The 24483-nt window shown below is 49.6% G+C and overlaps 1 protein-coding gene across 7 annotated transcripts; it reads right to left on the bottom strand.

Moving 5' to 3' along the window:
• Positions 1–2: 2 nt before the first annotated feature.
• On the bottom strand, positions 3–22155 carry HDAC6 (histone deacetylase 6). 7 transcript variants are annotated; one of them, XM_055438228.2, is made up of 29 exons: positions 21852–22155; positions 20660–20782; positions 20446–20574; positions 20222–20310; positions 18183–18267; positions 18036–18076; positions 17259–17355; positions 17014–17111; positions 15654–15758; positions 15459–15527; positions 11859–11985; positions 11697–11762; positions 11545–11604; positions 11376–11465; positions 10952–11058; positions 10796–10863; positions 10365–10536; positions 10147–10275; positions 9822–9990; positions 9570–9703; positions 8982–9050; positions 8686–8878; positions 7080–7229; positions 5489–5663; positions 4954–5378; positions 4766–4870; positions 4487–4633; positions 4263–4391; positions 3657–4048 (listed from the first exon to the last, which is right to left on the bottom strand). In XM_055438228.2, the coding sequence occupies exons 1-29, from the start codon at positions 22086–22088 to the stop codon at positions 3980–3982; spliced, it is 3657 nt and encodes a 1218-aa protein (XP_055294203.2). In that variant the 5' UTR covers positions 22089–22155; the 3' UTR covers positions 3657–3979. The 7 variants fall into 7 exon arrangements, with proteins under 7 accessions (XP_088690294.1, XP_055294203.2, XP_055294202.2 ...); XM_055438227.2 differs by having other exon boundaries at positions 21914–22058; XM_055438229.2 differs by lacking the exon at positions 21852–22155 and adding an exon at positions 21482–21655.
• Between the last annotated feature and the right edge of the window lie 2328 nt (positions 22156–24483).

The raw sequence follows: 24483 nt of genomic DNA on the forward strand, positions 1-24483 counted from the left end.
CTTCAAGCGGGCAGCTCAGAGAAGAGATTGGAGAGCAGGCCCTGCATATGGGAAGAGAAGAAAGACAATGGGGGTGGGGGGTTGGGAGATTAGGTGAGATCATTTAGGGATAGGGGGACAGCCAGGTGTCATTGAATCAACATTTATTTAGTGCCTAGTGTGTACCAATCACCTAATATAGTATACACATTATTCATGTTGCTTATTCTCTCTTATACCCCTTTACAACATAAACTCTGTGAAGGCAGGGATTTTTAAAACACCTTGATTAACTTCTATACCTTAAAGTTAACCTAAAGTGTATAATTGGTTTCTAAATTCATTCACGGAGTTGTGTGACCATCACCATAATCTAATTTTAGAACATTTCCAGTCACCTGGAAAAGATACCCCCTGCCCATTAGCAGTTCCTTCCCATTCTGGAGGATGGCAGGAATTTCATCAGTTTTTATTTCGGATGTCACTGTTGGACCCCAGCCCAGCACACTGCCAGTCACAGTTTGTGCTCAGCAACATTCCTGCCCCCAGGAGTTTATGTTCTAAAAGAAGGAAACATCAAGAGGGAGGGAATATATGAATACTTATGGCTCATCCATGTTGATGTATTGAAGAAACCAACACAATTTTGCAATTATCCTTCAATTAAAAATAAATTTTAAAAAGATGGAAACAATAAACCAAAGAATTAAGCAAATTATGAAGTCTGTTAACCATAATCATTGGAATTTAGTCTTTATTACTTATTCAACATATAGCTATTGAGAATCTACTGTGTGGCAAGGACAAAAATAGGTGGGGGAAAAAGAGATTAATAAACCTTGGCCCTCCTGAACATGACTTTCTAGTCAGGAAAACAGACAACAAAGATAAACCAGTAAGAATGCTTCAGTAATAGGTGATAAGCAGGGAGAAGGTGCTTAGTTAATGTTAGGCATTTCTATTATAATTTAATTTTCATTCACTAATTCGGGGACCTTCCTGCATGCCAGGCATTGTGATGGGTGTGGAGATGGGAGGTAGGGTTGGGGGCAGGAGGTGTGGGGGTGGTGAAGTGGCTGAGAATAAAATAAAGTCCCTGCCCTTGGGAGGATTCTGGAAGTGAGAAAGAGACAATAAACAAGATAAGCAAGTAAATTACCATGCAGTTAGAAGACGCAGCAGGTGCTCAATTAGCGACGACTTTTAATAGAATGTCACCATTAACCCATTCAATACACATCCCTGATCTTGGTTTGGTGTGTGGCCTCAGGATATGCATCATAATGCTTGAGGCCCCAAGTCTCCCTGGAAGCCCCAGGGCAGTTACAGCTAGGTGGGATGGGGGAATTCTGTGGCATTTGGGATCCGAGGGTCAGAGTTGGGGTTGGGGGGAAGGTCCCAGGTGGAGATCCAGCTGTGGGGCCTCAGCCCAGAGAGGATCCCTGAAAAGAGCTGTGGAATGTGCTCTCCCGCCAGGAAGGGGGACCTGATAGGGAGAGGTTAGCAGAAGACAGAGCTCTGGTGGTCCCCCCCCACCCCGGTTGGGGCAGAAACGGAGAGATCCGATCATGAGGATGGGCTGAGGGGAGGGGGCCAGTCAGGAGTCAGGGCAGCAGTGCAGGCTGTAGGGGACCTGTATGAGAGCAGAGTGGGATTTGGGTTGTTCCGAAGGCCGGCCTGACGGTTTTTGCTGAGGGTTTGGAGGCAGGGGACAGGGTGCAAGTGGCCGGAGAGGTGGCCGCTGTCACCTGAGACAGGGTCGGGTGCGAGGGGTCTTTGCTCTGGGCGGGGGTCACTGGGGCTGAGGTTGCCATGCAATGAGGAACCAGCACAGCGAGACTCGGGAAAGTGAGTGGCGATGACTGACCCGAGGTCACACAGACCATTGCAGGGTGGCAGGGGAATGGGGAAGCAACGGTGCTAACTGCCAGTGGAGGGTGGTCGGGAATCCCTCCCCCAGGCATGAACCGCTTCATGTCGCCTCCCTGACCCAAGGCGCAGGGGTACGGGAGGGGCATGTCCACCCAACGGCAGTCCCTTCCATCTCCTTCCAGGGTGGCCCTGGCTCCGCACCACCTCAATTAGGCATCTCCTGACTAAAGCCCAGGAGGCTGGCCCGGTGTGGGGCTGGGAGGGGGGCACACCTGGTTTCACCCCAAAGCCGTGCTCGGCCTGCATCTTCCCGCCCAGCTCCCGACTCCCCGCTCCCCACCTGGTGCCTACACCCTCACCCAGGTCCGTACTCACGTCCTCACAAAGGCGGCGGAGCTTGGTCTCTGCGGAGGGGAGGCAAACAGGGGAAACTGCCCTCACACCTGACCTTGGCCACACCCCCACAGCCTTAAGTGGAAGGACCGCCCAGATCGGTGTGGGGGCGGGGGGGATAGGGGGAGGCCTGGCGCCCCAGCTCACCTCAGTTCCAACAAGGCCGGTGGCTTTGGGACCCCAACTGCCGCTCTGACAGAGAAGGAGATGCTCCCCCAGGTCCCAGTGGCGGGATGGGAAGGGGAGGAAGGGAGTGCACATGCGCATCAGGCTGCCCTCAGGCCCCTCTGCTGGCGCGCACCCCTGTTTCGGGGCTCCCAGGTGAGTGTGCCCTGAGGTATTCTTGAGGTGTGCTGTAAGCACTGACCACGCTGTGTACCTCGTGCATCCTGCTGCACCTCTTCTTTACCTTGTCCCCACCTGGGATGTGATTTTGTGTGTTTAGTGTATGGGGGGTTGTCACATTTTTGACCTGAGTGTCTGGTCTTTGCAAAATGTTTTGTGAGGGCCTTTCTGAGGCCTGGGAGCTTGCGCTGCCTCAAGCAGGCGTTTTGGTAGCATGGGAGAGAGTTGCATCCGGTCCTGAAGGGAGGAGAAAGTTGCAAAGCAGGTGTTATTCTGCAAAGGTCAAAAGAACCTGATCTGAGATAGATATGTGCCAAGCTACATTTCCCAGACTCCCTTGCAGCTATGGCTGTCATGTGACACAATTCTGACCAATGAAATGTAAGCAGGAGTTGTAGAGCGGGGGCAACCAGAAGGCTCCTTTAAAGGGGATAACTGAGCTGACCAGCAGCCCCTTTCCCCATTCTCTTTTCTTGATTGGGTGAGGCTCTGATAGTCATCTTGGGAGCATGAGGGTGGCCATGAAGAAAAGTCCAGGAAACATGAGCCTGGACTCCTTTGAATAGAGAAAGCAATTCTCATTATTTAGGGGAAATAAAATCCCCAAATTATCCTCCAATTCCCCACACTTGGTCAGTAGTAGATACTCCGTCCCCCAGGAAAGCTATCCATGACCACCAAATCTAAGCATAGTAAACCTGGACATTGTTTCCCTCTCCCTACTCCCACAACCAAGACAAAAAGACATATGGGAAGGCTGAAGCCTAATGAGGACAGACACTTCATGATAATTTTTCTCACCTTCCCAGCCCAGGGTGTAGCTGGGACTGGCTGTGAGCCTTCTATTTCTAAGGCAGGTGCTCCTTTTCTCACAGAGTTCACCATTTAATCTCTTATGGAACCAGTTAAGCTGCTTGCTCTATTGTCAGTTAATTTTGGGGGGGCACTGGTTGAACAGGGGGTTGACCTGATAAAGACCCATAAAGACCCACACCTTCATTCCTTCATCACTCATCAGTTCTGTTGGCCAGAAGCATGGGCTTCTTTACTCACTCAAGGTTAAAAGCTTTCTCCAGGTGTTGTAACAGTTCGTACTTTATTGCATATGCAACCCTGCCATATTTGAGTTGATTCTCCTGCCCTCCAAAGTAGGTTTATATCAGGTCCCTTTGGGGTCACTGAGCTGTGCTCCCCTTTCCTTTTGGGGCAGAGTAGATAGAGTCCCTTGAGCAGGCAATGGGCAGGGAGATATACAATTGATGACCACAGTCTTCATACAAGTACGTACACTTAAATCAGCACCCTGGGGGAGTTGGAAAGGGTCTTCAGGATGGGATGAGCTAAGGCTGGTCTATCTTGGGACTCAATGTAAAGGAGCACATCCTGGGATTTAGTCTGAATGGGGTATGTCTTCCCCAAACTTGTTCTGGTGGGCGATGTTCTTCACTGCTAGGAGATCCTGAGGAGGAGGCAAGAGAGGGGAAGTAAAGTGAGCACCCCTCTACCTCAGCTAGGAGGCTGCCCCAACTCCAGCCCTCAACCACACTGTCTCTTGGCCTATCCCACATGCAGAAGGGTTTCCATTTGTCCCTTACCCAATCACAAAAGGTGTGTGTGCAGGGGAGGGAGTGTGAGTGAGTGTGCACACATTAGAGGATCTGCCCAAGGCCCACCTTGTGATGGACATAGGCCTGGCAGTGGTAACACCAGGCAGACAGGTCGGCATAGCTGAGTACTAGTGGGTGTCCTGAGCCTTCATGGTGGTGGAGCATATGAGCATTGATGTAACGACCGCAGTAGACCTGAGGTTGGGGAACGAGTGTTGGGTGGAGATTAGACACACCTAGGATTTGCTCCTGGGTCAACCTCCACCCCACACTCTTCTTCAGCTGCATACCTGATAGCAAGACAGACACACCCAGTTCTCCTGGAGTGTTCCACAGTCCTGACAAGGTTGGGTCACATTCAGCCCTGTCTCAGGTATGGGGCACACTGCCGCCAAATGGGGACACCAAAGCAGTGGTCTCACCGCATAAAACATGACCTGGGGTGGGTAAAACCGAGTAAGCTAGGGACTCCATCTCCCCATTATACATTCTTAAAGCACATACTCCTAGGTCGAGGCACAAATGGATGTGAGAAGTAAGCCACCATTCTAGCCTCTCCCTGAGCTCACCTGGTCAGTGTCAGCATGATCTTCAAAGACCTGCACTGGCACTGACTCATTTGTGTCCTGACCTCCAGCTGCCTCTCCTAGTAGTCCTTCCTCTTCTGAGGGCTCCTGTACACATGGAGAGGAAAGATGTACCTAGGAGGCCTGATCCTCATCCCTTCTTCCCCTTACCTGGGTGTGGTTGGCCTTACCTGAGTCGTGCTATTGAGGTCCAGTATTGTGAAATTTCCCATCAGCTTACTAGGGGATGTCTGGGCTGTGGCTCCTTGCATGGGTAAGGCAGGAGGAATCCTGCTGTTGATGCATGAGGCTGGAGGGTTTTGGATCAGCTCAGCTTCCGCCGTGGCCCCCTCTGAGATGGTCTGGTCCAGTGCAGCTCCCTGTGTGGTTGTGTCTGAGGACTGGCCCTGAGTAAGTTCTATTGGAGCTGTCGCTGACTCAGTCTGATCTGCAGTGTACTCTTTCACAGATGCTTCTGAGGCGGCCTGTCCCATGCCTGCCTCCAGGATGTTCCCTTCCACTGTGGTCGTCACCTTGACTGACTCAGAACTGGCTGGTTGGGATGCCTTCTTGGTGATCAACTTAGAGCTGGAGAGTCCCTCTTTGTTTTTACGCTCTGGAACCATGGGAGGGAGATCCTTGAATGTGGGTGCTATCCTTTCTCTCACCTCTGATCCCTGCCCTCCCCTGAGCCCCCATTGCCCCCAGTGCCCCATGCCCACTCACTCATGAGCCGCAAACTGCGCCAGTATCTTCGATGGACTTGGATGGTTTCACTGATAGAAGCCTGGGCTCCTGATAGTGGGGGCCGCAGCCGGGTCAGCAGGGGCAATGGATCCCCAAGGAGGGAGCGAGTGCAGGCAGCCATGGACTCTGAGATAGACGTCAGGTTATAGCCACCCTTTGTTAAGGAAAAAAGGAGGGGAATGTATGATGGGGTAGTCCTCAGGGAATTCAGGAGACACAATGTCTTGCCTCCCAATCTCCCCTTGGGGCCCTGAAAGTCTGGAGGGTGGGTACTGGGGACAAGTAAGTAGAACCCACATGTGTCAGATGAGCAGCACCTACTGTGTGAGATGGTTGTGAGGGTGATAAACTTGTGATGTAATGTGCAAGATAATATTAACCACAACAACAGCACTAATGGCAACAATAGTAAGAACTAATGTTCATCAAGTGCTTGCTATGTGCTAGATGCTAGGTTTTTTTGGCCGAGCCTTGCAGCACGTGGGATCTTAGTTCCCCAACCAGGGATTGAACCCCTTCCCTGTAGTGGAAGCACAGTCTTAACCACTGGACCACCAGGGAAGTCCTAGACCCTATTCTAAGCACTGAACCCTCACAGCCACATGGACCGAACTAGTGCAGGAACCTGCCTCCACAGTAATGGGAACTCCTGGCCCCAGCCACCCAGAAGCCCCTGCCCTGCCCTGGTATAGGAACAACTGATCTTTCTCTCTACATGAAACTATGTCCTGACCTGGTAAGGGATCCCCTGTTTCTCACATTCTATAGGAAGTCTCTGCTCTTTTTCTTGATAAAGAAACTTCGGCTCAGAATGATTAGATGACTTGTCTGAGATCCTAACAGCTGGTAAGAAGTAACGCTGAGGTTGAAACCTGGGCTATCTGAGGAAAGAGTCCACCACTCCGCCCTGTCACAAGCAGGCCTGGGCACATGGTGGGACATCTTACTAGTCAATTAATCTTTCTGTGACTTTTTGTCCTCATCTGTAAAGAAGCAATAATAACAGCACAGAAGGTTGCTGAGAGGGTAAAACTAACACATGAACAATGTGTAACAATAAGCTACAGCTCTTGTACAAGGCTTATGACGTTCCAGGCACCCCTCCACGATTAGCCAGCCATACCTTACAGACGAGGATACTGAGGTACAAGGGGCAGGGGCACTAAGTAATTTTCAAAAGGTCAGTGAACTTCCTTTGTCTTGGGATCTTGTTGAGTGCAGCTCAAGCAGAGGTAAAAAGCATAGACTTTGGTGCCAGGCTGCTTGAGTCCAAGCCTGGCTTTGCCATTATTAAATGTGTGATCTCTGGCTAGTCACTACAGCTTTCTGTATTTCAGCTTCCCTGATTTTGAGAGAGGAAAGTGATAAGGTCAGCAGACCTTACCTCACAAGACTGCTTTAAGTAAATGCATTAGTTACACACGTTAAGTGCTGAGAGAAGTGTCCTGCACATAGTGAGTTCTCAATGCTGGTGTTATTAATACCCAGTGTATGCCCACAACCCCAGATGGGGACACCCAAGTCTTCCCGACCATCCTCCGACCATGAGAAGAGGGACTGAGAGAGTTACCTCTAGGATTAGGATGATATGGCCATTGGCCAAGCCCATCAGCAGGTGGGTGAGGTGGGCATAGCCCTCAGGCGACACCTGGCAGCCGCCCAGAGGATCCCCCCGGGCAGCGTCAAAGCCAGCTGAGACCAGCACCAGTTCTGGGTTAAACTGAGGCAGAGAGAGAAGAGATACACTGAGCATGAAGGAGGGGGCATGGGGACTCAGTAGCTCAGGGAGACCCAGAGACACGGAGACAAGGACAAATGAAAACAGGGTGATGCAAGTCAGAGGGATGGAGACACGGGACCCGGAACCCAGGAGACACAAGCCCAGAGCCCTGAAGACAGGGAGGGCAGGACGTGGAGACACAAGATAGACTTGGAGACATGGACACATCAGACACAGATTTTGAGACACAAGATACAGAGAGATGCAGATGTGAGAAATGGATGGACGGGGACATGAAGCAGAATTGTAAGCTGTGGAGACTCATGTCAGGAGACAGTGACATGACACAGAGAGATTATGTTCTCAGATACACACCCAAGGGTGAGACCAAGAGGCAAACACTCCCCTCCCTGGATCAAACATGGGACACAAGTGTACAACACAGGGTTTTATACACAGTGCTAAAGAGAGGCACACACATGCCTCCACCACAGAAGATGACAACAAAAGTGCCACACACAGAAGATGGTCACACACGGCCACACACGATCAGACAGTCTCATACAGACCGCACTATTCATGGCACTAGTCACACATACACACACACACACATAATTTCTCAGCGGGAGCAGTAATCCGCAGCTACTCCTACACCAACACAATTATACACATCACCACCAAAGTCAAAATAGTCACACATGCTGTTGTACCCACAGGAGATGGACACTTGCACACAGTCACACACATATTATTTCAGAGTCACACAAACACAGAAGGTAGTCATAGCCACTGTGCACAGACATACATATACATACATCTGAACATGCATGTCTGCACGGAGGTCACAAAGATGGTGCTCACATTCATCAACCCTCAGAGTTAGTGATGCACACATGATTTGCCACAGACATACATGGTTTACACATGGAGAAGAGAGTTACCTACAGCCACTCAGTGTCAGGCAAATATATTTTAATATATAGGCCATAGGAGACAGTTGGAGAGATGACTGTCATAGAGAGAGCAATGTGCAGTGATGTACAATACCACAGCAAGCACACAGAGCAATGGTAGTGACAAACAGCTACTGTAGAGTCTCACATGTACTCGAACCCCTCAACACCATGCAGTTCCATAGAGATGGCAGTCACATGGGGCCACCATCACGCACAGACCAGCACTAGCGATGGTGTACACATGGGACATGTTCACAACCAGGCACACTTCCAGGCAAGATTACTCTCACACACCCAGAAGTCCTCACAGTTACGCACAGAAGGCAGTCACAGATACTGCACAGACATACCCAAAGGCCATCACACAGTCACATCCCCTCACCCAAAGCTATCACTACTGTCACCCACAGGCCCTCTCACAGGATCAGTCACCTGTAAGTTGGACACATGTACACTCACTACCACATACAGAGTCTCATCACGTGCACCCTGAATCATACCTCATAAGCAACGGGAAGTACCAGACGATGCCAGGCAGCCAGGTAGTCAGCATCACCCATGCGGGGCCCATTCCAGGCCACATTGACAGTGAATCCTGTGCCCGCAGCTTTACCTATCCTGGTACAGGCACCCTCATTCCCCATGGGAAAGAAGGTGCCATGGTCGTAGCGGTGCAGGGAAACGTACAGCACGCTGTGGGGACAGGGTGGGAGGGGGGCCCAGCTGTTAGCAAGGTGCCCCTGAGGGGCCTGCCCACCTCCCTGACCACACTCCAGCCCCTGCCCCAGAGCCTCACCTGGGGTCCTTCTCAAATATATGCTGAGTTCCATTACCATGATGGATGTCCCAGTCCACGATCAGGATCCTGAGGAGGGGACAACAACTTAGTTACCTGGCAACATTGGTTCCCTGGAGAAGGGCAGGGGCTACACCCCTGAAGTCTGTGTGCCGAGATGATTACTGCGGGTGGCAGGACCCTGAGTCCCTGGGGAAAGCGCTGGGTGGCAGGCTTGTTGGTCCTACCAGAGTCCTAAGGGCTTCACTGTGGGCTAGAGCAAGTGCTCAGGGCCAGATCCTGGGTCCCATGTGGGTAAGTACCATGGGCCTTTTGAAGTAAGCACCAGAGGTCAGCCCCTGGGTTCTGTTAGGATAGTCATCAAGGGCCAGAAATTCTGGGGCAGGGGACCCTGGATTCTGTTTGATAAGCACCTGCATGCCACAATCTGGGGATCCCATTTGGGTTAGGCCCCAGAGGCTAGATCCTCCTTGGCCCTTTTCTCAAAGTGCTGGGCAACTGGACCCTGGGGTGGTTCTGGGTAACTTTGGGGGCTGCATTACAGGGCCTGCTGAGTAAGCACTGGGCAGTGGGGGCAGGGAGCCTTACCGCAGCGCATGCCCACTGATGGCCTGGGCATGGCGAGCAGCTACAGCCACAGTATTAAAAAAACAGAAACCACAAGCTGCATGGGGTTCTGCATGGTGGCCAGGAGGTCGCACTACAGCAATGCCATTCAAAACCTGGGGGAGGGGCAGGAAGCAAAGATTAGACCACCCACCCTCATCGCTTTCCCTCCCCGCCCTGCCCCCAGGACTTCCTTGCCAGGAGCCCAAGGTCCCCTCCCCAAAGCGCAGGCACCTCTCCTGCCAGTACTGCCTCCACCAGGCGACAGGCGGCGCCTGCAGCCAGCTGTGCGCAGGCAAAAGTGCTGGAGCAGATGTAGATGGAGTCATAGTTGGCGCCCTCGCGGCGCAGCTCCCGGGTCTTCATCTTCTCTGTGGCTCGCAGGCGTTCCAAGTGCTCAGCACTAGAGGTACAGAGGGGCACTTGAGAAGACAGCAGGTAATTCTCTCCCCTCCACACCCCTCCCCACCCCATGTCTTGTAACAGCTCCATGTATCAGAGAGGCAAGCCCAGGCTCCATGCTCTGAGGCCCATCCTACCCTGGCCATGTGGGTCTGACCTGTGACAGGTGAGCAGCTCAGCATCCGTAGCGGGCCTTGCGGGCAGGGTGTGGCAGCGCTTGGCAAGGCCCAGTTCATCCAGGTGATGCATAATACAGTGGATGCGCTGGGGCATCTCAGGGTGGTAGCTAGGAGTGGGGGAACAGAGGCAGGGCTTAGTACTGAAAGCGGGGGTCCCTCCCCACCTCCCACTTAGCCTGGCTCTCTGTCTGCTTACTTATCCCACAAGTTGTAGTGTTCCATCATCCGCTGGTCATAGACCAACCCCGTGCGAGCCTGCAGTACCGGCCATATCGGAATGGAGAGCTCAGGGGACTGTGGCAGTCTCTCTTCCTCCTTCTCTTCCACATCATCCTTCTCCACAGTGTCCTTTTCCTCCAGGATTTCAACTGCAAGGGGAGGCCACATTCACCCTACTCCCTTATGCTGCCCCCAACATTAGATCCCTGTAATACTCTGGGAAGAGGTTTACCCAAACCTAAAAAGGGATGGGAGGCCTGAAATCAGGGCCCAGTGAGAGAGAGGGCCTGACCCCACTCTGTCCCCCCAGCAAGGCAGCCCAGGAAGGTCAGAGTGGGGTTTGAAGAGAAACTCCTCCCACAGCTCATTCCCTGCCCAACCTGACCCAACACACTCCCCGCCACCTACCTGTTCTCACAAGGCTCTCCCAGAAGGGTTCAAGGGCTTCTAGAGCACAAGAGAGTGACGCCTGGGCACTGGAGGTCAAGTGAGGGTGAAATGTGACCAACCAGCCCCTGAATAAGCAGTGAGGGGCCGCTTCTCCCCTCCCCGACCTGGGCTCACCTCAGGCAGGGGGCACCAGGAAACTCCAACATAGGACAGGGGTCACCCAGAAGAGTGTGGAGGGAGGCGCTGACGCCTTCAGCCAGAGAGCGGAGATTATAGCCACCCTGGAAGAAGAAGTTTATGTGAAGGAAGGCAGGAAAGAGCCAGATGTTACCAGAGAAGAGTATGAATGACACTGGGGTGGTGCTGGTTGCATGTCAAGGCATTTGAAGAGTGATTTCATTTGCTAAGCAAAAAGGTGGTTACCGCTATTATGATGCACCTCTGACATAAGGGAAGCAGAGGCATAGGGAAGTTGAGGGACTTAGGTGAGGTTGTCCAGCTAGTAAGTGGAAATGCTGGGACAGGAATTCTGCCAGATTTGAATGTTGTTCTTCTGTCTTCTAGGATCCAAGGGCTGAAGTGGAAGTGAGTCACTCACCTCCAGTGAGAGGATCAGCTTGCCTTCTGCCAGACCCATGAGCAGATGGGTTAGCTGGGCGAACCCTGCTGGAGTGGCGGCCATCTCACCCTGGGGAGGACACAGAGGGTTAGCCTGGCTCCATGGGGCCTCCTTCTGCCCTCCCACCATCCCCGTGTACCTGCCTTACCTTGGGGTCTCCTTGGAGGGCATCAAATCCAGCAGCTACCAGGACCAGCTGGGGCTGGAACTGAAGGAGGGGGAAATCACATGAAGCCACCTGCTCTCATGGCCCATCCCTCAACATCACCTCTGCCCCAGCACACCCCAGAGCCCCAGGACCTCAAACGCGACTGGCAGGAGGACGTGAAGGAAAGCGGCGATGTAGTCGGCATCTTGCATCCCCACCTGCAGACAGGGAGGCATGATGGGGACGTGCTGCCATCTGCTCTGAAGGGCAGGAGTGGGTCTCACTTTGGGGGTGAAGGGTGGGCAGACACTGACCTGGTTCCAAGGCACATTGATGGTGTATCCCTGGCCTTGGCCTAAACCTGTGGTGGACCAATTAGAGGCCTTAAGATGGGGCCAGAACCGACCCTGCTCGTAGCGGTGGATGGAGAAATAGAGGACACTGGAGGCAGAGAAAAAAGAAGAGGCGGGGGGTTTAGTCAGTATTCCCCAGAAACCTCTAACCACAGATACCACAGTTGACTTAACCACTCATTCATTCTCTCATTAATTTCCCCATGAATTTTTAAATTCATATATTCATTCTTCCATTCAGTTGCCAAATTACTCATCCTCCCATCCATTAATTCTCCCATTTATTTACCCATTACCTCACTCACTCATTCATTTGGTCTCTTACTGAAATTCCTCCCACAGCAAACACTGCTGCCCCTTTCAGTGCCCATACAGTTCTACCTCTGAGACCCCGAGAGCTATCAGGTCTATTCCACCCCCAAGGAATCCTGACCCCATGGGGGACTCTAGAACATGCCTGCCTCTGTTACCATGGTAGTGCCACAGGACAAACACCATGACACTGGAGACCCATAGGGGCATGTGGCTCTTACTTAGTGGGAGCCAGATAAGGCTGAAAAGAATACCAGGCAAGGCTAGGAAGCTTCATATTTTCACTGAAGGAAGTGGGGAGACTCAGGAGCTATGTGGGGCTGGAGTGAGGATGCTGGCTGGGGCTCCATGAGGCCAGTGAGGGGGCAATTCCTTCTCTCCAATACCTTACAGGCCACCTCTATCACTTCTGTTTTCTAGAGAAACTGAGCACTCAGAGCAGTGAGGAAGACTGACACAGAACAGATACTGAAAAGTCACAATGGTATATGTTCTGATAGTAAGCCCAGTAGGAGGGCTTGATTCTGACTGAGGCGATCAAAATGAATATCTCTCATCCGTCCTATCCATCTGTTCATTCACTTCCTGACTTGCTCCAGAAAGGATTTAAGGCAGCATTTTTCTTTTTCTATTTTAGGAAAAGGCAAGAAATAGTGGTAAGCAATGAATCTAGACAAACTTAACAGTCACATTTTAATAAATGTTGATAGTAGTTGTGAAATTAAATGCAAACTGGTATAAAAGGATTTCTGAAATCGAAGAAAACTATCTTGGAATTGGGGGATGAAGTTGATGTGAAAACTCTGGTCTTGAGCAGATAAGGGGGGGTGACTGTTTCACTTTTGACTCTGATAGATAAACATATAGTAGAAGATAAAGATTATCATCGGAAAAAAAAGGAATAAAGAAAAGATCTGAAGAAAGTCTATGTTTATAAAACAAGGAGATAAAAATAAGTTCAACTGGGAATTCCCTAGTGGTCCAGTGGTTAGGACTCTGTGCTTTCATTGCCAAGGGTCTGGGTTCCATCCCTGGTCAGGGAACTAAGATCCCACAAGCTGGTGTGTGGCCAAAAATAAGTAAATAAATAAAATAAGTTCAATCAACTTCCAGTAAAAGAATGGTAGATTAATAGCACAGGTTTACCTCCTCACTCCCCTACAATCCTATCAAAAGACAGTAAAGATATTTTAAACAAAAATCAATGCAGGAAAACAGAGAGTGAAAAAGGATGTCAGACAATTAGAGACTTCAACAAATCCCTGGAAAGTTGTCTGAGGATCCAGGGCCCCAGTGAGCCCTCTCCTATACTGAACAAGTTGGGAGGATACCCAAGACAGTTTGAAGTTTTCCTTCTAGAGAAGTCTAGCACAGATCTAGGTCAATGCACTCAAAATCAATTCTGTCACTGAATGACAAACTCACTAAATTAATTTTTTCCTTTTAACTACTAAATTTTAGTTTATTAAAGGAATTCTTGTTAATTTTCTTAGGCATGATAATAAGATTTCCTTAATATGATTAGCCATTCTTTTTGTTTTAATAAATGCCTTGGAGGCAACAGCTGCATTCTTCTGTGGATATATGACTGACTGTATGTATAGGTATGAAGAACTATGAATATATTCAGTACATTCTTCCTTATGAATAAGAATGTATAAATGAAAAAGAAATCTATACATGGCCTTCAATCATCCAGCTTCTTATCTCTGTCTTTTAACTCCATCAGAAGGATAGTTCTTAAAACATTGTTATGAAGACAAAGAAAATAAGTAAACTAAAAGCTTAGTAGAGCATAAACACAGAGAGCAAGAAAGTGTTCTTGGAGATTAAAAGAATTCATAAACACACAATTCAACAGAAGGACTGTTGAATTAGAAGGTAAAGTTGAGTAAATCTCCCAGGACACACAGCAAAAGGAAAAAGAGACAGAAGACATGAGATGAAAAATAAGAGATACAGAGGATCAACCCAGGAAGTCTAACATCTGACTAACAGAGAGACCAGAGAGGACACAGTAGAATAAATCAACAATCTAACAGAAAACTTCTGAGGATTTAAGAAAGGTGTGAATATTCTGATGTAAAATGTTCACCACTGGTAAGCAGAATCAGTGGCGAAGTGAAAATTTAGGGCACCAGGAAGAACCTAAAACCTTCCAGAAAGGAAACTATATTGGAAAGGAATGAAATCAGACTGATATCTGGACATGTGCCAGCAAAACAGAATGGTGGAAAATAAAGCAATGTCTGGAGAACAACCAACCTAGATTAAAGTGGATTAGACAAAGTAGGAGCGCAAGAGCCCTTTACAAGGGAGAAAGTACGATTTATGCAATCAATTCAATAAAAGCCCAGATAAAACATCCTACAGATGTGCTCAGAAAAGTTTAAAATTATTTATTTACCAGACTATTCACTGTAGAATTGTCCGTAATAGCAAAGACTGGGAAGCACTATAAATGTTCTAGGATTAAATGACCAAAGTTACAGTCATACCACGGAACATGGTAGAGCCTTACAAAGAATGAGATGCTTTTCAGAGGTACTAACATGGGGAGATGCCCACACCATACTGTTAAAAGCAAAAAAGCAAGTTGCCGAAGAAAATGTAGTGGTAGTATGTTAATAATAGTAATGATAATGATGAATATTTGTATATCTACAGGAGAAACTCACAATTACTTTTGAGGTGATGGGAATTACAGGAGAGTCACTGCTTTTGACATTTTGATATTATTTAACTTTTTTTTGGCTGTGCCATACAGCTTGTGGGATCTCAGTTCCCTGACCAGGGATTGAACCCCAGCTGTGGCAGTGAAAGTCCAGAATCCTAACCACTAGGTGACCAAGGAACTAACTCCCTTAAATTTTTTAACAAATAATTGGAAAACAAAGTAGTATTTTGAGGTTCACTTCAGCTCCTGGGTAACTTGCTGAATGAACTCTCCAAATACCTGTAGACTCAAATCTTGTCTCTTCAACTTCTTCTCTGTACAACCTCTTAACCTGTAAGCCTCAGTTCTCTGATCTGTAAAATGGGGACCCCAATAGTCCCTGCCTCAGAATGAAATTCTGAGAGAGACAGCAGACATGCAGAGGGCAGCATTGAGCCTGTTCCCAGGACAGGTCCAACCAACGAATATGAATGCCTTCCCTTCCCTCTGGGGCCCCTTCTGGCTGCGCCTGTAAAGGTGGGGGGTGGCTGGGAGTCTAGCATTTGGGGTAGTGCTCCAGCATGGCGCCATACCTAGGATCTTGGTCAAAGGTGAACTGTATTCCCTGACCATGGTGCACATCCCAATCCACGATAAGGACCCTGTGAGTGGGAGAGAAGGGGGGCCACTATGTAAGCAGATCAAGGAACATCGGGAAGAAGTGCCCAGACCAGGACACCCCACCTCCTATCACCCTCAATACACCCGCCCTGCTGCTTGCTGCTGACCTCTGAATATCATGCTTCTGTTGAGCATAACGGGCAGCCACGGCCACGTGGTTGAACATGCAATATCCATCCATGAGACTGTGCTGGGCGTGGTGTCCAGGAGGCCTGGGCAGGGCAGGGAAGGCCATAGATTGCTGATGGTGGGGTTCTCCTTGGCAGAGATGGACTCTTCCCTGCTCTCTACTCCTGGACCACCAACTCCCTCAGTACTGATGCCTGCACAGCTGCCAGGAACTGAGTACTTGGGACCCTCAGACCCTCACCCCTAGTCTACTCTTTTCTCTCTGAAGGAAATTTGAAAATGCTTATTAAAATGATCAATGCATACACCCTCATACCAAGTCCTTCTGCTCCTGGGGACTTAGTCCACAACCTATATAACAAAAAGGGTGAAATAACATGTTTATAATTGGATGATATTTGCTGCAGCATTTTTTTGGAAACAACAATTGACTGGAGAGAACGAAAATGCCCAATGGTAGGGGCTGGTTAACTTACTGCATATTTATATAATGGTGTTCTACATAGGTCTAGCCTATACACTGTTAAAGAGAAAAGCTTTCCAAGATATAAAAGTGAAAAATGCATGGTACAGGGAGTGTGTTGAATGCTACCATAATTTGTGGCTAATAAAGGGGAGGGGGCTTCCCTCATAGCTCAGTCGGTAAAGAATCTGCTTGCAATGCAGGAGACCCGGGTTTGATCCCTGGGTGGGAAGATCCCTGGGAGAAGGGAATGGCAATTTACTCCAGTATTCTTGCCTGGAGAATCCCATGGACAGGAGTCTGGCGGGCTACAGGGCACGGGGTCGCAAGAGTTGCGCACAACTGAGCAACTAAAACCAAAGGGAAGGGAGGAAAAAAGCTACATCTTCTGCATTTCATCACTTCTGGGGTGCCAAGGATGATAAGATAGACTATGATTTTTTTTTATTTTAATTGGAGGCTAATTACTTTACAATATTGTACTGGTTTTGCCCATGCCAACAACAAAGCAGGAAATGATGCCAAAGCAATTCTGAGGCATTACTGTTTCTAAGATGCATCTGAATTTCAAGATGTTACAAATATGAAATAATATACATCTTAGAATCAACAAAATATAGTATCTATCCCACAAATAGGCACAGACTGTTTCCAGGAGGACACATGAGTCATTGGTTACAGTGATTACCTCCAGGAGAGGAAGCAGGGGTCTGGAGATGGGGTGAGGGGTAGGGAGGACTTTCACTTGTACCTGACTGCCAACTTTTTTAACATTTGATTCTTGAACCATGTAAATACACTATCCATATCACTACCCCACATTTGAGAAAGGAACTTTTTTTTAATGTAAAAAGCTAAATGCCAGTGGGCCCTACCTGATGATGGCCATGCCATTCCGGATCTCAGCCTCCAGGACTGCATCCACCAGCCTGAGGACAGAGCCTGAGGCCAGGCAGGCACAGGTGTATGAGTTCTGGAGAAGACAGTGGGGAGTCAGAGAGGGGAATGAGGGAGACAGTAGCCCTGTCCACTCAGCTACTCCCTCCAGGATGGTGTGGATGTGGGAATGGGGAATCCCAGGATGGCCACCACCCTCTGCCCTCATGGTTCCCATACATACCGGATGCAGATAAACTGAGTCATAGGTATCTGCTAGGACGTGGAGTTCCCCCTCGTTCATGTACTGGGTCGTTTCCATCAGATCAATGTATTCTAGGCTGGGTACATAGATGGGGGGTGGGATTCAGGGGTCCGCCTCCCTCCCTGGCCCTGAACTGGGGCCCCATACCCTCCCCAACTGAATACCCCATGCATCAAACCCCTGGACAAGTCAGGCCTCCTCACCTGTCATTGCAGGGGATAGCTGGGGTAGAGGACACCTTCCGTGCTCCTTCCCCAGTCTGCCTCATTTCTAGTAATATCCTCTGTCCTCTGCTCTGGCCATACCAGATCCTACCTCCAGGCCTTTGGCCAGAGTGTCCCAGCTGTCTGGACCTCCCTCTCCTCAGTCTTCTTCATTGGACTCATTCTTTTTCTCTTCTCAGCTCCGATACTCCCTCTGACAAGCTAACTTTCCTTGAGACGTACCACAACAGGCCTCTGATTCTGGGTTCCTTCAGCCCCGCTGGGGGAACCCTCTGATCATTCCATCCACATATCCATTGTCTGTTTACACATCAGATTATAGTAACAAAAAGAGCTCACCAGGGACTGATGATATGCCAGGCACCATTCTAAGTACATATTACACCCTCCTTATGTTTACTAGCTCCCAGGTTACAGGAATGACACTGAGATTCAGAGAGGCTCAGTGACTTGCCCAAGAGACATTCCTTCTCAAAGTACTGGCCCAGGGGCAGCCTCCTCCCCATCCCCTACAAGGCTCCCAAACCTTCACCTGTGAACCAACATCAGCTCCTCCTTTTCAGCGAATCGGGCCTGGGGAGACAAGAGAGAGACAAAGGGCTAAGGCTCTGCTCTGGCTGTGCCCGGGTCCCTCCCTCAGCCACTGCCTTCTGCCCAGGATGTTGGCTGGGGGACTCACCTGAAAGGACACGCAGCGGTCCAGGAGGCCCTCCTGGATCAGTTGCTCCTTGATGGCATGGAGCCGCTCTGGGCCTTCCGGGAAGCTGGGTTGACAGAGATACAGATATATGACACTGGTGAGCACCACATCTGCCCCATCTGCCCTTCCATGGCTGCTGACCTGTGAAACTTTGGAGTCATTTCCGGCACCTGGTGGCTCTGTTCTCACAACATATCCAGAGCCTGACCCTCTCCTATCACCTCCACTGCTGCTACCATAACCCTGGCCTGGGTTATTGCACTCAGCTGGCCTCTTGGCTTCTGCCTTTGCTCCCCCAGCAGTCCCTTCTCTGCACAGAAGCCTAGACACTGGCTAAAACTCAAATCAGGTCACGTCCTTCCTCCACTCAAAACCTTCTCCTGGCTCCCATCTCATTCAGGGTAAAAGCCAAAGTCCTCCCCATGCCCCAGAAGTCCTGTGACCACCTGCTCCCATCACCTCTCTGCCCCCCATCTCCTACTGCTCACTTCTACACTGGGCTCCTCCCTATTCCTTAATCAAACCAAGTGCGTTTCCACTTGCTCTCCTTCCTGCCCAGGACAACCTTCTCCCAGATGTCTCTCTAGTTCACTCCCTTACCTCCTTCAGATCTCTGCTCAGATAGTGAGGCCTTACCTGATCATCATATTTAAAACTGAAGAGTCCCCTCCACCGCACTTTCTGCTACTCTCCCTCCTGCTTCAGCATTTCTCCATAGCACTTCTTCTAACACACTTTATCCCCTGTCGTTTGTTTACTGTGTCTCCCTCCTCTACAATGTAATTTCCTCAAAGGCAGGAGTTTTGTTTATTTTGTCTACTGACTGTCCTTAGTGCCTCAGGAGATAGATACGTATTTGGTAATGAAGCCTTTTGCCATCCAGAGTCTTCCACTGGAAGAGGGGCAATAGAAATTAAACTGGTAAACACTTGAGCATGTTGTTTTTAGTCAAAGTCATGTCCAACTCTGCGACTCCATAGACTGTAGCCCACCAGGCTCCTCTGTCCATGGGATTTCCCAGGCAAGAATACTGGAGTGGGTTGCCACATCATTCTCCACATAAGAATAATAATGGACAAAACAATGGCATGGGTTAGGAATATCTCAGGTGTAGGGAAAGGGGAGTGGCCAGGCAAAGCCCTCTCCAAGGGTCTCCTTGAGATCTGAATGTTAACTGGGAGAGGAAGCAGAGATGAGAGAATGCCAGGAATGTTGGAAGAAGAGCAAGGGGATCAGCGTGCATGAAGTGAATCGAAGCAAATGAGGGGGAGGATTGGCTGACGAGGTCATGGAGGTGATATGCAACCAGGCCACTTGGAACGCTGAAGGCCAGGATGAAGAATTTAAACTTTACCTTCAGGGAAACAGTCTGTCCTTGAAGGACTTTAAGAGAGAAAACATCATTGTATGTATTCTTTTAGGCTGCTGTGTGGAGAACAGGCAGTAGGGGTGATGGTGGAAGCAAGAAGGCCTCTGCAAGTCTAGGTGAGTCATAATGGTGGTGGCAGTGGAGGCGGCAAGGAGAGGTCAGATTCTGAATACATTTCAAACAGAGCCAAAAGAATTTGCTGATGGATTGCAACATGTGACTGAATGGGAAGTGTAATTCTTCCATTTCAGCACAAAGGTCCCTTCTTCAACGGAGCCTCCTGAGAACCCTGGTTACTTACTAGTCTAAGGTCCTCTAGTAAACACTCTTGGAAGCCCTGGTCTTAGGTCCTCCTTCATTAAACACCTCTCATTGCTGATAACTATTTAGCCACCTGTTCTCCTACTTACCTGTCAGCTCCCTGTCTGTCTTGTCTGACACATTTGTATCATCATCTCTGGCACACAGTAGGCACTCAATAAATGTTCGTTGGCTAAATGAAAAGAACCCATTCGAGCCTGAGCCCCATCTCCCTAAATCATTTGCTTCCAGTCTCTAGGCTAGAGTAAGAAAGGGTTCATTCTTGCTAATGGGCTCTAAGTGTATATACTTGTATGGTTTGGATATGGCCTGGAGAAGCCAGCCTCACCTGTCATCCCAGAGGCAGTGGAATTCATTTAGCTGTTCATCGAACACCAAGCCAGTGCCAGACAGTGTCCTGGCCTCCAGGTTCAGATTCTGCGAGTAAAAAAATGGGAGAGACTGATGCGTTGAGGGCCTTGAAAAAGAGGGAACATCCCACACTGTCCAGGATGGAGAACCTTAGGGTTTTGATTGTCCTAGGAGGTTAAATTGAGGCCAGGCCCCTCTCACCAGCTCTTGCAGCCCCATGATTAGGTCTTGCTCGGCTGTTTGGCTAAGCTTCTTCATTCTGCCTTTCTTCTTTACCTCCGCTAGATTGGGGCTGGAGCGGAGTATGGCACCCTTTTTAACACCTCGCTTCTGCCAAACAGAGAGAAAGGTCAGAGTCCGACGCACAGCCCGCTGCTCCCCCTCCCCCTCATCAAGGCAGGTTGGGGGGCCTCACCGAGGTGATGCTGGAGTCGTGGGTGGGGGAGTGGGGATTGTGCCTACTCCTTCGCTCCTTGGGTGTGGTGGAATTCTGACCGGTGGAGGTCATGGCTGGGGAGACCTCACCCCTGACGCGGTCCTGGGGGGTGGGGTTGAGGTTACTGTGAAGGGGCCCGAACGCCCTGAAGACCCCACATACCAGCCCCTTCCCAGACCCCACCCCCTACGCTAGTCTCCTTCCCTTATCCTGGCTCTTCCCCACTGCCTTTTAAACTCCGCCTCTCAAGGCTCTCTCCCTCCAACCGGCTGTCCATCCTACCTGGTCCCGCCCATTCCACTAGGCTCCATCCCTTTAAAACTATTCTTTCTCCTTTCAAAGTCTTGCCCTTTAACAGAGCAGTTAACCCCCAAGCTCAGTCCTTTCTCAACGCCCCTTCCGCTCTATCAACCCTTTCATTCCTCAAAGCCTCGCGCAGACCCCCACCCCTTCGCAAACCTGCCCCTTTGAGCCAATCTCCCGAGATAATCAGCCACCCTTTCACTCAGCCAGACCCAGCCCCGGCCCCGGCGCCGACTCCACCCTTAACGATCACTTAACTCCACCCCTTATCGGGCCAGCCCAGCACCTTCCACTTGACTAGATCCTGACCCCAACGCTTCGACAAGCCCAGCTCCTCAGGGGACTGCCACTTTCCCTCCAACAGGCCCCACCCCCTACCCAAGTCCAACCCCTAGCGCTTCACCGAGCCCCTTCAGCCAGTTCGAGCCGCCCTCCGCTGGCCCCGCCTTCTTCTCGCCCCCGCCATTGGCACCGACCAATCCCTTCTGCGCCTCTCACCGGGTGCAGCCCCTTTCTCAAACTCCGCCCTTGCCTGGAGCCTCCAAATTCCTGACGCCCGCAGGTGCGTGATCCCCTCTTTTACACTGGCCCGCTCCGGTTCCTCCCACACAGGGGATCGTGCCGCACCGCCGCGTCCCTAGTGCGGGCCACACCTCCCGTGGACTCACTAACGGCTAATCCACTTCTCTGCGCGCGACACTGGCCGTACTGCGCTTGCGTGAGGCGGATGCCGGCGGCTCAACCGAGCGCCCGGGCTCAAGCCCGACCCTCTCTCAACCGCCACCGCTGTCGTCCTATCAGCCGTGGCCGCCGTCCCTCATTCCCTGTCCATTTACCTTAGGAGCCCTCCAGACCCGCGCCAACTTACCGTACGATGACTCAAGAGTGCAAGCAAGCAAACAAGGGCGTTAGGAAGGGGCGCTTTCTCACCTCCCCGTGGCTTCCCGCGCGACGCGCTGTAATGACGTAGCCCGGGCGGGCTGGTGGTTGTGCCTGGAGAGCGCTGGAATCTGGACAAGGCTGGTGGCGGCCAAAATGGGAGTGGTGATGATAAATATGAGGATTTTCTGAGTTCATGGTCACGAAGGTAGTACACAAGAAACATTCATCAAATGTTAGGCATTAATATTCTGCCGCGAAAATGAATGGTGGAGCAGAAGGAGTCTTGGTAGGGGCAAATAATTGTGATAATAGCAAGTATTGTGTGACAGGCATTGTCGTAAGCCACAATACTATGAGGTAGTTCCTTGAGGCTGCTTTGCAGATGAGGAAACTAAGGTTACGTGACTTAACCATGTGACCTTGGGCAAGTTACTGAACATCTCTGTGCTTCAGTTTCCTCATCAGGAAAATTGTGATAATGATAGTGCCCAGAGACAGAATGGACCTCAGGAGGGGTTTTTATTTGGGCGGTGGCCCTCCACAGGGTCACTTCTGCTCCTGTGCTGTAATAGAAAGTGTGTACCTAGCAGGTAGGGGAAGTTGCCCCTGTGCACCCTATCCCCAGCTACTTCACATCGCATGTCTAAATGTCAGCCCAGGTGTGCGGCGATGACCCAGAGGGAGGATAAAGGGAGGAGGGAGGTAGGAGGGAGGTTCAGGAGGGGGAACTCATGTACACCCGGGGCGGATTCATGTCAATGTATGGCAAAACCAACCAATATAATATTGTAAAATAATTAGCCTCCAATAAAAAATAAATTTAAAAAAATAATAAATAAAAAAAAATAAATGTCAGCCCCACAGTAAGCCAGTTTGTCCTCCTAATCGCCCTCTCTCATTCTTCACCATTTCCTACTGGGCTGTAGGCTGGGGTGGAAGAGATAAGCGGTCTGGGGTTCAACATCGCTTACTAACAAACAGATTGACAGCCCCATTGCCCAGTAGCTGGGTCCTCTGACCTTCTTGCAAACCCCGGTTCAAGCCTTCTCGTCCCTTATAGTCTTTTCTTACCTGACCATGTCTTTTGTCCCAGTGGAAGAGGGTTATAGCTTTAAGACCTTTAAACCTCTGCATAGACCAAAGAAAGCAAGTAGACAGTGATACACCCTGAGGAGTATTTTTTTTTTCGGATAATAATACTTTTATTTTTTTTTTCTGAGACTTTTATGGAGTCACAAACTTAACTATATATTTTTATTTATTTATTTTTATTGGAGGCTATTTTACAATATTATGTTGGTTGGTTTTGCCATATATTGACATGAAGCCGCCCCAGGTGTACATAAGTTCCCCCTCCTGAACCTCCCTCCCACCTCCCTCCTCCCTTTATCCTCCCTCTGGGTCATCCCCGCACACCAGCCCTGAGCATCCTGTAACATGCATCGACACTGAACTGGTGATTCATTTCACATATGACAACATACATGTTTCAATGCCATTCTCCCAAATCATCCCACCCTCACCCTCTCCCACAGAGTCCCAAAGACTGTTCTATACATCTCTGTCTCTTTTGCTGTCTCGTATACAGGGTTATCATTTGCAACTTTCTAAATTCCATATATATGCGTTAGTATACTGTATTGGTGTTTTCCTTTCTGGCTTACTTCACTCTGTATAATAGGCTCCAGTTTCATCCACCTCATTAGAACTGATTCAAATGCATTCTTTTTAATGGCTGAATAATACTCCATTGTGTATATGCTTTCTTATCCATTCATCTGCAGATGGACATCTAGGTTGCTTCCATGTCCTGGCTATTATAAACAGTGCTGCAATGAACATTGGAGTACATGTGTCTCTTTCAATTCTGGTTTCCTCGGTGTGTATGCCCAGGAGTGCGATTGCTGGATCATATGGCAGTTCTATTTCCAGTTTTTTGAGGAATCTCCAGACTGTTCTCCATAGTGGCTGTACTAGTTTGCATTCCCCCTGAAGAGTATTTTGAGACTGCGATGCAGGGTAAAAGAGTAGGGAGTCTTGTAAAGGCCAAGGCCCATATTTTTCTGAATAGTCAGAAGAGAGATTTCTCTAGAGCTGACGTTGGCAAACTTTTTCTATAAAGGGCCTGATAACAAATATTTTAGGGTTTGCAGGTCACATATGGCCACTGTGGCATTGTCTTTCTTCCTGTTCTTCCCTCTCTTCCTTCCTTTTCCTTTCGGTTCCCTTTCTTTCTTTTCCTTCGCTCTGTCCCTTCCCCTCCTTTCTCTCCTTTATGTTCTTTTTGTCTCTTTAAAAGTGTAAAAACAGGTTGTAGTCTGGCTTTGGCCTGATCAGCAAACCTGATCACGGTTTGCTGATTCCTTTCGTACAGTGTCAGTCTTCGGCTTCCTTTATCTGGCTGGATTCTTTTACAGGATGAGTGCAGAGTTTCCATGTTTCCTGAGGAGTGGTATTCCTCTTGTGTGAGGTGTGAGGATAGGGATTCATAGAAAAGGTCAGGTTATTTCTGGTGTTCTTATACTGGGTCAAGCAAATGTTCCTGGACAGAATGAGGATAGGGATTCCTATAGTTTCTGTGGTGGTGTTCCTCTATGGAACTAGGCAGGGGTTTCTAT

The sequence above is a fragment of the Moschus berezovskii genome, chromosome X (assembly GCF_049115385.1).
Source record: "Moschus berezovskii isolate FMDL1 chromosome X, NW_MosBer_1.0, whole genome shotgun sequence".
Lineage (NCBI taxonomy): Eukaryota > Metazoa > Chordata > Mammalia > Artiodactyla > Moschidae > Moschus > Moschus berezovskii.